This window comes from Equus asinus, chromosome 10, assembly GCF_041296235.1.
Source record: "Equus asinus isolate D_3611 breed Donkey chromosome 10, EquAss-T2T_v2, whole genome shotgun sequence".
In the NCBI taxonomy this organism is placed as follows: Eukaryota; Metazoa; Chordata; class Mammalia; order Perissodactyla; family Equidae; genus Equus; species Equus asinus.
This window is the reverse complement of record NC_091799.1, coordinates 79,198,425-79,212,671: the sequence shown is the minus strand read 5'-3', so window position 1 is coordinate 79,212,671 and position 14,247 is coordinate 79,198,425. Positions and strand designations below refer to the sequence as shown.

The 14,247-nt window shown below is 34.4% G+C and overlaps 1 protein-coding gene across 1 annotated transcript in view; it reads right to left on the bottom strand.

Moving 5' to 3' along the window:
* Positions 1 to 14,247, bottom strand: part of NUP155 (nucleoporin 155) — a 62,808-nt gene that overhangs the window by 36,413 nt on the left and 12,148 nt on the right. Inside the window, exons 6-15 of the mRNA XM_014831239.3 lie at positions 13,305 to 13,471; positions 11,183 to 11,288; positions 9,996 to 10,069; positions 9,603 to 9,694; positions 7,550 to 7,647; positions 6,904 to 7,056; positions 6,491 to 6,591; positions 3,861 to 4,031; positions 2,009 to 2,119; positions 800 to 894 (exon numbers count right to left, since the gene is read on the bottom strand). Of these exons, the coding sequence (XP_014686725.1) occupies positions 800 to 894; positions 2,009 to 2,119; positions 3,861 to 4,031; positions 6,491 to 6,591; positions 6,904 to 7,056; positions 7,550 to 7,647; positions 9,603 to 9,694; positions 9,996 to 10,069; positions 11,183 to 11,288; positions 13,305 to 13,471 (1,168 nt within the window). The remainder of the gene's footprint in view (positions 1 to 799; positions 895 to 2,008; positions 2,120 to 3,860; positions 4,032 to 6,490; positions 6,592 to 6,903; positions 7,057 to 7,549; positions 7,648 to 9,602; positions 9,695 to 9,995; positions 10,070 to 11,182; positions 11,289 to 13,304; positions 13,472 to 14,247) is intronic.

Genomic DNA, 14,247 nt, shown 5'->3' with positions numbered 1-14,247 from the left:
AGGCCATACTGAGGCCGTGTCCCACATGCCACAACTGGAAAGACCCACAACTGAAAAATATACAACTATGTACCCGGGGGTGCTTTGAGGAGAAAAAGGAAAAATAAAAAATCTAAATCACCCAGAATCTAATAACCCCTTAAAAAAAAAAAAAAAAAGCTTTAAACATTAGAGACTTTCATGTATTGTGTATGCATAGATACATAATAAAATGCTGATTTAGTAAATGTCGACTTGAAACTGCTACCAGGAAGAATTATAAGCAACTCTGGCAATTTCTTAAAAAAGAGTCTGCAATGCATAGAATTTACTTAATGAGTATATGGGCACTGTAATTTTCATACTAGATTATAGTTAGTATTTAAAAAAAGCTTTTAAACAAAATCACGTTGTAAATTCTTATTTTTAGCTAAATATTTTCTTACTAAAAATATCTTTTTGACACCAAATTTCCTTAAAGTGATTCACAATTGCTGAATGCAAATGATACACATAAAGCAGAACTGGCATAGTGTTTCAGGAAGTGAAAAAGATAGATGAGATAGAAACCAAGGTAGAAAGAACACTAGACGGAGACAGTGGAGAAGAGAATCCAGAGAAAGGGAAATGACGCATAAAGTATGCTAATCTAGCTGTTTCCAGTAGCATTATCACCTTTCCAGATTTCACCTTTCTGCAAATGAATTTTAGTAACTTGCCTATACAGTCACTCAACTTTTTTGCAAGCCCTTAAACTATCACATTGGCCAATGCAAACATTTAAAAAAGTAGCCAAGAATGGAAGAAAACTGACACATACCTGAAGAAAGCCCGAGTAGCCCAAGCAGATACTTCTCTGTCACAGGCAGCAGTGGAACACGCAAGGATAAGGCAAGTTGCACAAGCCTGGTCTTCCTGTAAAAAAACGAATATCTTCCCTTATATTAAATATAAACATTTTTAAAAGGTTGTGTTCACTGCTGCATCCAGTGTTTAAATCCGTGCCTAGCAGGGCAAGTGCTTGATAAATATTTGCTGACTGAATGAAATCAGCTGCTACGAAAAAGGAGAAGTAAACACACTGGTCTTAAAGTTTATCACAGGCACTAATACTAAAGGATGCTCTCTTTTTCTTTTTATCTAGATTCTATGTTAGTTTCAGTGGCTTATTCTTCCCATTTTTTTCTCATGGTCTTTTTACATCTTTTAGAAAACGACAATACAGTCACGTGCTGCATAATGACATTTTGGTCAACGACGGACCACACATACGATGGTGGTTCCATGAGATTAGTACCATATAGCCTAGCTGTGTAGTAGGCTATAGCCTCTAGGTTTGCGTGAGTACACTCTATGACGTTTGCATAAAGACAAAACTACCTAAAGACACATTTCTCAGAAAGTCAAGTGCCAGGTACTATTTTAAGAGTTTAGCAGGTATCCTCATACTACATAATATTATAATGTAATGCATATTTTACATATGAGGAAATAGAAGCCCAGAGAATTCAAGTAATCTACCCTGGTGGTGGAGCTGGTGGTTCAAATCCAGAGTCTGTATATTTAACTCTGATCTGATATTCTTGATTTTAAACTAAACATTACCAGTTTTACCTCATCAATTCTAGTTGTGGCTTTAAAATACTAATGTCCCCATCATTATTGCTTCAAGTTTTTTCCTCACACCACTAAGTAAAAAACAGAAAGTATTTGTCCATAATTGTCTTGTCATTTTAATAAAAATGTATTTGTCATATAATTTGAACATCAGATTCCTCCTAGTACACTTTAATGATAAGAAATTATCAATAACAGAGAATAAAAATCTGAACGTTTACTATAAGCCTTACAGCATATTAAATCTCACTCCCAAGTATCAGTACACATATAGTGACTAAGGTAAAGAAAGGAAGATTTTGTAAAATTACCTGTTAAGTACAGTATTTTAGTCCTAACTTATATAAAATTTAGCTATCATTCCCACTGTTTAAAATATCACTACATTAAAAAAAGAAGTACAAATAATTACCTGATGTAATTTAAAGAATCTTTCAATTTCTTCTCCATCTCCGCCCACATTACTCACAAGTAGATGCCTCAACTGATCTACAGGTCTAAGTTTATGAAACATAAGACTCCCCTAAGAAGTTAAAAAAAAATAAAGAACATGAATAATAGATTTACCAAGCTTGGCTGGTAGCAATGGATCCTGCTACACTACGTAATAAAACCAATGAAACAAACAAAAAAACCCCACAAGAATACAAAGTAAATCAGTTAAAAAGATTATCTACATTTCAATTTCCCAACCTACACTAGATCTACATATCCATAGAGGAAACAATATGAAAACACTGCCCCCCTTTCCCCCTGACAAAGGAAAGCAAAAGGGTGCTGACTCTGTCAGACACAAAATATACTATAAACCTTTATCTTATGCATGGTAATAGCACATGAATAAAGAGTCAGATAAGTGGAACAAAATAGAAAGTTCTGACATAGGCTCAAGTAAATAGTAGAATTTAGTATATAATAAAAGCTATTCTTCAAACCAGAGGCTAAAAGTTAGATCACCCATTAATTACGTCAGCACAAGTACGTCCATTTAGAAAAAGATGAAGCTGGATCCATACTCATATCTGTACCAGGATAAATTCCAAACAGATCAAAGGATTTAAAGGACAAAATAAAATTATAATAGTACTAGAAGAAACTATGGGTGAATTCTTTTATGAACTTCATTGAGTGAAGAAGGTTTTACCACCATGACATAAATCCCAAAAGATAACTGAAGATTTTAATTACTTATAAACTTATCCACATAGGAAAAATCTCAATAAACAAAATCAAATGATAAATCACGAAAAATATTTGAGGCTAAAATACAAAAAGTTAGTTTCCTTGATACATAAAGAGCTTCTATAAATCAAAAGGAAAAAGACAATTCAATAGAAAAATAGAGAACGGGAAGAGTTCACAGAAAAATAAACACTTGAAAAGATAGTCTCACTCTTAATAAGATGAAATATTGTACTTGGACAGGATGCAAGGAAACAGGCACTCAACATTCACTGATAACGAATGTATGTATACAGGGAAATCTGGCAACATCTATCAAATTTATAAACACACATACTCTTTGACCCATCAGATACAATTCTACAGCTTTAGTCGCACACGTGCATAATGATATACACACAAGGTTGTAGCATAATTTTTAATAGCAAAAGATGATCCATTAATAGGGGATTAAATACGGCATAGCCATATAAAGGAATACCTTTCAAATATAAAATAGAAAGTTCTTTATATATCGATATGAAAAGATCTCAAATATATTTCTGAAAGATAAAAAGCAAGGTATAAAACAGTACATATAATCTGCCACCATTTGTTGAGAAACATATTTGTATTGTGTGTGTGTGTGTGTATATATATTAAACATATCTCTGGAGGATACACAGATGCTGATGACACAAGTGTCTCTAGGGAAGGGATGTGAATTGGAGATTTTACTGTGTACATCTATTATATCATTTGAATTTTGTCAATGCATTACAATCCAAAAAATAAATATTAAGAAAATGTTTTTCAACAAGTGAGAACTATAATAAAGATAGCTTATTTTATTTCTATTATGCCGCTGAACACTGGCGATAGAAATGCTATTTTAGAAAAAGTATAATACTTTATAAAAAGCAAGTTCTTTTTGTTGCATTTTTTGGTATTTACAAACTATTCCTTAATAGTATTTTAAGAGTAAACATTCCTAAGTACGTAAGTAAATGACTCTATCAAGAGACTACTGCAGGATACTTGATCAAAACATTAAATCTTGTTTCGCTTCTTTTTGTCTCCACCTTAACAGAATACATCCATACCTGTGCTGAGAGAAGAACAAATTTCTTTGGAGGCAACATGTGCTGCTGTACAACAACTGGTGAGTCAGTTATTGGAATATGATCCTTATTTAAGGGTGTAATTATCTTGTCTACTTTCAATTCATCTATTGCAGAAAGAGCCCAGGAATGACCATCGACACGAGTCGTCATCTATGCAAAAGAAAATATTTCTTATACATATTATTAAAGGTACATAAAGCAAAACCTCCTAAAAAGAAAAAAAAACCCTGAAACCGCCAAATAAATGCGGGATTTAATAAATTAATAATACACTGATATGAATAGTCTCAAAGGCCTGTATTTAATTTTCTACTGTATTTGTCTAATCAGGCACCTTTTATGATAATAAATAATCTTTTCACATTAGAGGACAAAGGCAAAAATTTAAAATAGACTATAAATAGTATTTACCAGAATTACAGTTCTTTCAATGACCAAAGACTGACTACCTTCTATCATCCTTCCAACGACAGACTGATCTATACTGGTAGGTTGAGTGCTTATATTTTGCTGACATGAAGATTTCTGTTCTCTTCTGAAGTTGTATTTGCTTTTTTAAACTAATGTATTCCTTTTTTTTTCCAAGTGTTTTAATTTTCTAAAATACTTTATCATAAAAAATTTCAAGCATTCAAAAATGTTGAAAGTACAGTAAATGTCCATATGGCCAATATCTATGTTCAACAATTGTCAGAATTTTGCCATATTTGCTTTCTCTTTCTATAAACTTTTTCTTTTATTGAACCATTTGAAAGTATGTTCAGGACATCATAGGTCATTGCTAAATGACATATGCATCTCCTAAAAATAAGGATGTTCTCTTATATAACCATGATACTATTATAACATTTAAGAATATTAACAATTGTCTAATATAACCAAATGCCCAGCCAATATAGCATTTCCCCATTGTCCCAATGTCTTTTATAGCTTTTTTTGGGAGACTAGAATTTGATCAAAGTTCATGTACTTTATTTATATTTGGTGGGTTTTTATTTATTTATTTATTTATTTTATTTTTATTTTTTTTAAAGATTTTATTTTTTCCTTTTTCTCCCCAAAGCCCCCCGGTACATAGTTGTATATTCTTCGTTGTGGGTCCTTCTAGTTGTGGCATGTGAGACGCTGCCTCAGCGTGGTCTGATGAGCAGTGCCATGTCCACGCCCAGGATTCGAACCAATGAAACACGGGGCCGCCTGCAGCGGAGCGCGCGAACTTAACCACTCGGCCACGGGGCCAGCCCCTTGGTGGGTTTTTTTAAAAGGTCCATATTTGTTTGAGAACTCAAGCATTATAGAAATGAAATTATATGATGTATAGTATTTGCTTTAAAAACAAAAACAAATAATTAACTTTTATCGAGTGCTTCTAATGTACCAGGTAGTGTTCTGAGTGCTTTACATACATCAACTTGTTTAAACCTACAACAACCCCATAGAGATAAATACTATCAAAACTATTATGGATGAGGAAATCAAGGGCCAGAGATATAGTAAGTCTTTTGAGCCACAGCTTTGAGGAAATGGAGCCAGAATTCAATCCTGCATCCCCTAACACTGTGCTCCCATGAGGATGGGGTTTACATCTTACTGAGTTCTGATTCCTCACAGTCTATCACAGAATGAGGTACACAGTATGTGCTTAGTGAAGTTCAAAGAATAAAGAATTTGAGAAAGGTGCTCCTTGCCTCCATACCTACCTCCTGCCCCTACCCCAGCTGCTTAGGCCCCATCAGAAACTTGTAAGAGCCCATTCAAACCATGCACCCATGCCTGGGGGTTGGGTTCTTCCTTCTCTCATCTACACATACCTTTTGCCACTGCCACTAACAAGAAGGGCTTATGTTTGAGAATAACCAGGAAGCAGCCAGGGACAGCTAGAACTAAAATGCCTTTAAAGAGATGGCTCCAAATGGAAAGTCTCAGACATTCACACCCTAGTGGGGGTTGGTTTATCTGGTTTGATCAGCAGCCTCTGGAGGCAGGCAGCCTGAGCTATGCTAGGGCATCTAGGAGGACAGATGGGGGTGGAGCAGGGGACACTAAGGGTAGACAGCAGAGATGGTCTGCCCTCAGCTTCTTGGGCTCAGGGCTGGGATGAAAGAAGAAAGATGAAACAAGATGGGGAAAATGTGGGTAATTCTTTAATGTGGGCTTCAATTAACCATTCTATTTTTGTGTCTGAAAATTTCTACTATTAAAAGAAAAAACTTTAAATATTTAGGCAGAGCTACAAATTAAAGAGATTGTAGGAATAAAATTCTAAGTCATAACTATAAGGGATGACCTTATAAGTAAGTAACCAAAAATATAATAAAAGGGACCAAGATAATTTCAGAAAAGATATATGCATTTTCAGATACATTATGAAAAACATTCTAAAAGAATTCCAATATTTTAAGATATTTTTAATGATTACCATAATGACTTCTAACCTCACAGAGGAAAAATGAAGAATTAATGGAAGACATTTCTTTTCAAGATGCTTGCTAATCATATAAGATTATTAGAAGGAAACAGTAATAAATCAGAAGATAAAGTTTCTTACAATTTTATTCTTCACTTAAAATCATGTAAAAAATTCTTTATAATTCCTTAGGATAACTTGCCTGGGTTTCCATCATTGGCTTTTGGAAAGGAAATGTATCATGGTTGACACACCACAAAATGTCATTATCTTCATTTTCTGAGGCTGCCATCAGCAGAATACCTAAAAGTTTAATACACAAAATCTTATTATATGATGTCAAATAATATGCATTCCCCAATAATCTTAATCTTAATTAGTAACATTAACATATATACACATATATATTAATATATATACATATCTATGTATAAATATACACACACACACCACTAATCGGAGATATGAGTTAATATAAAAAAAGAGTTTCTGGATTAAAAACCAAAACATTCTAAACTTTACGGGAAATTTCCCTGTTATTTTCAAATGCCTTAAAATACATTCTAATTTTAATAACTTTAAGAATCTAAACTCTGATAGTGTTTCAGAACTTACCTTTACTATAAAGAGCTTTATGTACTTTTGAAGGCTTTTCCACTGTTGAAGATGCTGAGAATCCAGGAGGCAAGCGGACGTGGACCAGCGTCAATGTGTTAGGTCGTGCTAAAGGCTGTCTGAACGGACAAGTGCTGAAATATAACCTTACACCTGACGATGGGATAAAATTCTCCATCAGTAACAGAAAATACAGACGAGGTCCATGTGCTATTGAAGCAATTCCACAGAGAAACACAGCACTCTGCTAAAGCCATACATCACTTCCCTGACTCATCTTAAATCACTAGGTGTACTACCAAGCTGAAGTGGATTTCTAAGACAATGTCACTTGGAATTGAGAGGTGAATCAACACATTTCAGTAGAAAGAGCTTACAACCGTAAGATAAGGGAGCCTGCATTCCAATTCAGGCTCTGTCACTGAGTGTTAGCCACTTTACCTTTCAGACCTGGTTTACATCTATAAAATGAGGACACAGAACCAGAGGACTCTTCTAATCTTCAAAATCCTTAGGTTTATGAAATATTAATATGGCTTGATAACTGATACAGAAGTAAAAACATATTGCTAATGATAAATTTCCAAATCAGAGGATTCTCAAAAGTTATAACGGCAATAGCAGATGTATAAATAAAACAACATACCTGCATGTGTGACAGCCAATAACTGACAGTCCAGTGATTCGGAATTTTCAATCACTGCTATTTGAACAATTGGTTTAAAAACAGAACGATCTATGGTCCTAAACGAAAGGAGAAAAACCAAAGTTTATTTAAAAAATGTGTCTACTAAACTATAAGGAACATAGTCCACCAGCATTTTTACATGTCTAAATATGAGAAAATAGTTTAAGACTAACTTCTTAGGAAAGTATTACAACAGCAGCAAGAATTGGCAAAAACCCTTGAATGTGTGTTGTTTACATTAATATTGTTAAGAGCAACCCTTTTTTCAGATCATAAAAGAAGGATAAATCCACTGGGTAAATAGTTAATGGGGAACAAGGTGTTATCGGAGCATCAAAATATCATTGTAAAGATTACCACTAATTAAACAGGGGAGAAAAATGAACCTTTATAATGGAGAGATATGGTGAACACCACTTAACCAACTATTCATAGTGGGAAACCCGGTGCTATATGCCTCCTGATGTAATGCTGTAAGAAGTTCACTGATAACCTACGCGATTGTGGTTAAAAACAATAGCCCCTGAATCTAATGATAAGGAAAAAAGGGCAAATTCAGAAAGTGGGATATTCTATAAATAACTCACCCGCCCCCTGCTCCCAAAAGTCAACATTTGACAAATAAAAGGACACTAAAGACCAAAGCAATTCATGAGCTCTGACTGAAGCTGGAGAAAATGGAAAGAAAAATAGCCATAAAAGATTTTTGAGACTATTGAGTAATTTTAATATGGACTGTACAATTACAAAATAATATTACAAAATTATTAACTTTTTAAGATGTAGTAATGATATTGTGGTATATGAGACAGGAGATGGAAGTGGAGGATTTAAGGGTGAAAGTCATGATGTCTACAACTTACTTTCCAATAGGTCAGAAGAAAGTAAGTGAGCAAATGAGGCAAAATGTTAACAATTAGCAAATTTAGATAAAGGATGTATCAGTTTCTACCATGCTATTCTTTTAATTTTTCTGTGGATTTGAAAAAATTTCCAAAAAGAGTTGAGGAAGAAAAAGGAAACCCTTTATTTTCGATTGTCTGCCTTTAGAAGGTATTTTTTGGCTGAGGAACATTAGCCCTGAGCCAATATCTGTTGCCAATCTTCCTCTTTATTTGCTTGAGGAAGATTAGCCCTGAGCTAACAATCTGTGCCAACCATCCTCGACTTTTTATGTGGGTCACTGCCACAGCATGGCTGACGAGTAGTACAGGTCTGTGCCCAGGATCTGAACCTGTGAACCTGGGCCACCAAAGTGGAGTGCACCGAACTTAAACACTATACCATGGGGCCAGCTCCAAGAATTTTTTTTGTCACTGAAGAGCAAAGAAAACATGTTGATTTTTCACTAGGATATCTGATTGCAGCAATGACCCAGGCACATAAGACAAGAGAAGCTGAAAATTTGAGGCCTTTGTTATGTGAAGAAAATTTTTTGCAGCTAAGTCAACGGTGATATACGCAAAGAGCAGTGTATACTGTCTGAAGACTTGCCTTCTAGGTTGGGTTCCAGCACTTATGTAGCAGTCAGACCTCAAGCAAATCCTAACATCCCTTAGTTTCAGTTTCCCCATGAATACAATAAGGATAATATGACTGAAACTCTGTGCACTTGTGTCAATTACCAGATCACCTAAACTTGTACGATGTAGGCCTGTTACAGGGTGGAGTAGTTATAAGAGGGGAAACTTGAGACATGCGGCTTCCCAGTCACAATTCTAATGCCTGCACAGACCACCTAAAGCTTAAAGTTCCAAGGAAAGACACAGGTCAAGCTGTACTTCACATTGCAAAATCAGTCTGCCATACGTCTCAAACCATCCAACATAAGAATAAAATAAAAGAAGTCTCTAGCAGCTCTGTTTCAAACACAACCTATAATGTCATCCCCAACATTCCTTATCTTTTAGAGATATTTTGAGGAAGGAATAAGTTAATTTTAGTATACTGCACATAAATGGTATAATTGTGCCTGCAAATGAAATGTCCAGCAAGAAAGTACACACATTACCTAGCAATGTTTCCAGCAGCAGAGACAATAGAATTCTGTGACACTGAGGCAACTCTGCTCATTCCTTGTCCATCTTGGCCCAAATCATAAACCTGTGAACAAAAAATTATGTCCACTTAAACATGATTATAAGATATATACATTTTACAAAACAAACAGAATTTTATTAAACAAACTTTCCTTTTTCAGGGATTCTATAATTTTGGTATTTCACATAGGTATGGAAAAACTCAGAGATTTGAAATTTCATAAAAAAAGGGGCATTAAGAAATGGTTTGGGTTGTTTTTAAAAAGCACACAGTCCAAAGGAAAAGTGTAAGAGTGACTGAATCTTCTTCCTTAAAAACAGGGATGTTTTCCCCCTTTAAATGGTAGAATAACATTAAAACTTACCTGTATTACTCCTTTCTCAGATCGAGTATATAAAATATTTCTAGAATTATCAATTGCAATCTGAACAATAGGATCTAAAAGTAAAAGAAAAAAAAGAAAAAAACCTAAACATTAATGAACCAACCAGCAGACACTTACAACAAATTAAAACTGCTGAATTAGATCTTTGCATTCAGGGACTTTCCTCTGGCTTTGTAGATAAGTCCTAGGATATTTGTATAAGGACAAAGTTAAGAAGCCTTTAGGTCAGACAACATGTGAACAAAGCAGACATCAAATACTGTGACTGGGTTGAGACCATCACCAATAAGTCATTATGTCTTCTAAATGAAATTTTTTTTTTTTTTTGGAAGATTAGCCCTGAGCTAACATCTGCTGCCAATCCAACTCTTTTTGCTGAGCAAGACTGGCCCTGAGCTAACATCCGTGCCCATCTTCCTCTACTTTATACGTTGGACGCCTACCACAGCATGGCCTGCCAAGCGGTGCCACGTCCACACCCAGGATCCCAACTGGCAGACCCCAGGCCAGTGAAGCAGAACGTGCGAACTTAACCACTGCACCACTGGGCCAGCCCGTGAATTTTAAGCTAATTGAAAAACATGTTCTAGATTATTTTTCCATTCAACAGACATTAAATAAATTGTTTGCTATATGTTAAAAACACAAAATAAATTACACCTGGTCTATTCCTTCAAGAAACTTCCAGTTGAGTTTAATAACTCATTGTGTGAAGGGAAATAATTTAAAAACTCAATCACACTAACATTTTTTAGGTGCATTACTTATTTCAATGAATGATTTTTAATTATTTCACCTGCCAAAAACACTCAGTTTATTAAAAACTTGGATAAATTCATTTTTTACTGGGAATTTGTTCCAGAACATGAAAAATATGTATTACATGTCTGAATGTCTGTCTCTCTCTCTCTCACACACACGTTTTGGTTTAAGAATGTATGTAAAGCTGCTATTTAGACACATGTTCCATGACGCTACATTTACAGGAACTTGGGAATAAAACCCATGATGTTTCCACGTTTCATAATCCCTTCTTCCTTTAAGAGATCATATGAATAACAAATACTATTTAATAAGACAAATTGTTTCAATTAAGAATGAGAATTCTGATGTTAAGCCAACAATCTGTTAAAATTTTTTGTTTGCCAAATTTGTTTTCTACTTACCATCTTCTGAGAATGTGAATTGTAGCAACGAAGGAACAAGGAAAGAAAGTGAGCTCTTTGAGTGGTTTATTTTCCTACATCTTTGGCTAAACCAACCTGCTTCTGCCTTAAAAGAAAAAATTGAAAGAAAGAAGACTGGTAAATGTAGGTACCTCTATCACAGCAATTATTGTATACCCATGCTTATAAAAATCTTCAAATCTTAGTGAAATACCAATAATTGTACGTAAAGTGAGACATATTCTTCAAAAGTAAATACTGACTTTAGTCCTGTAATTAAAAAAATTGTATTTTGTTATAATTAAACCACTGCTTTCAGTGAAATCAGCTACGTCTATTCCAGCAACTTCAGGAGTGTTATGTCACTCAACTCATATTTTATTTTTTTTGCTGAGGAAGATTGGCCCTAAGCTAACATCTGTGCCAGTCTTCCTCTATTTTGTAGGGTTGCCGCCACAATATGGCCACCAAAGAGGGGTGTAGGTCTGTGCCCAGGAACTGAACCCAGGCCACCGAAGTGGAGTGTGCCAAACTTTAACCATCAGCGCTGGCCCAGTCAGTGAAGTCATATTTTAATTATCTTAAAAACTCCTGTTTCAGGGCTTGCCCAGTGGTACAGTAGTTAACTTGGTGTGTTCTGCTTCAGCAGCCTGGGGTTCAGATCTCAGGTGCCGACATACACACTGCTAATCAGGCCTTGCTGCAGCAGCATTCTACATACAAAATGGAGGAAGAGTGGCACAGATGTTAGTTTAGGGATAATCTTTCTCAAGCAAAAGAAGGAAGATTGGCAATGGATGTTAGCTCAGGGCCAATCTTCCTTACCAAAAACAAAACAAAACAAAACAAACCCCAAAAACTCCTGTTTGAAGTGGTAAGGAAAATAAGCACAGTTTGTAAGTATCAAAAGTGCACAGGATAGAGGTATTTTTATCTCTTCTCACTACTGCTAAAAGGAATTTTATTAGCCACCACCATCAAAATCTACAGTCTACTTCTCAATGACTGAGTTTTGCCATACTTAAATCTATAACAAAACCATTTTTTGTAATGAACACAGCCAGGAGAAAGTGGGCAATGAAGAGATACAACGTAATATTAAAAAACCCAGCTGACCTGGGTTCTAATACTGCCACTAATTAGCTGTGAAACTATGAGAATATTATTTTATCAGTTTCCTATCATTTACCTTATAAAAAAGGCAACAGCACAGGAGGGAAACAAACCCAGCAAAGGACACAAAGAGGCACTTCAGAGAAGAGAAAATATAAATGACCAATACATGAAAATATGCTTAACTCAATTAGTAATAAAAAACAACTTCTCTCCATCAGATTGGCCAAAATCAATGTTTGATAATACCAATATTAGTGACAGTGAGGGGAGGGGAGGATACATTCATAGATGCCTGCCAAGGATCTAAAACTCTGAGAGGGCAATATAAAACTATACAATACAATTTTAAATACACATACTCTATAAGCCATCTATTAGAATTCTAAGTCTTTCAGACTAAAAAATTTCTACACAAGTAAAGAAAGAGGTCTCCAAAAGAATAAGGTACTATAGCATTATTTGTGAAAGGGAAAAACTGAGAACCTAGAAGTCTATCAAGAAAGGAATTGTTAAATAAACCACGCACATTCATTTTACGGACAAGTATGCAGCAATCACAAAACATAATATCTATCTACCAGATACAGACAAGGAGAGACTTTCAAGACATAGTTAAGTGAAAAGACAATTATGAAACAAAATGTAAGCAATAATCCAAGTAAAAATATACATATACAAAAGTATACTATATACTTGTAAATGGATAAATATACATATAAACAGATATATGTAGATATTTACAGATGTATTTAAAGATATTTATCAATGTATGTATCATGTTCTATAAGGATATACACAGAACTGATAATGGCTTTGGCCTCTGGGGAGAAGACTGGGTTTTGTAGGCATGGTGTAGTCATGGAGGACTACAGCTATAACTATGTTTGAATACTTTCCATAAGAACATACTAATATGCTTATATAATTAGAAAATAAAAACAACAGCTTACCTATCCCTACTCCATCAAGAGGGAGGGGAAAAAAATGTGTATAATGCCAGACTTACTTGGTACGCTACTTCATACAAACAGCCATCCTTTCCAGCCAAGAAAATTCTGCCATTATCGGTGGAAGTTATTGTTAAAAGGTAAGTATTATCAGTGGGAAGAGAATATAAAGGATCTGGAAGCAACTGCATTCCACCACACATACTGTCATTAAGAACTCCAGAACCTATTTGTTTTTTAAAAGGAAGAACACAGGAATTAGTTTATCAGCTTTTTTAAAATTTAAAACAATTACTGCATTATCTTCAGAATTGATATTTTTACTGAAGCCTTGATATACTCAAAAGCTTCTGTAATATACATTTTAAATTACTATAAAAAGTCTCATATAATTTGATAATTCAAGTTAAATACAACCTACAGTATATATATAACATGTAACAGTATATACACATAACATATAAAATATATAAATTATTATATATAATATTATATATGTATACACGTCATGGTAAAACATCAAACAAAAAACTAACCCAAATAATATTTTGGAAGAAAGTCTAAGGACGTGGTAGTAATAATCACTGAGTCACTGAAATTCAACATTATTTCACCCAAAACAGACTGCTAGAATGCAAAAAAAAAGCCATTGAATGTGCTTGTAATAAATTAATTGAGGGCTTCTTACCTTAATAGAAAGAATAATGTATTATATTTCAGTGTTCTATATGTTAAAATGGCCATCCAAAAATTTAGAAACAAAGAAGTTGAAAGCATTATTGAAAAACACAAGGGTCAATTATTTCTCTACTACTATCCTCCCTTTATATTAGACATTTAAGAACCACACATTAATATGGTAAATATATCTAAAATACATTTTTGGTGGCGTGACTGACCTGAAAGATAGCATATTTATAGGGAAATGTTATTTACCTACAAGCAAATAGCCTGGAAAGTTAATGTAGTGAAAAAGATTAGCTTTTAATAATAATATTAAAT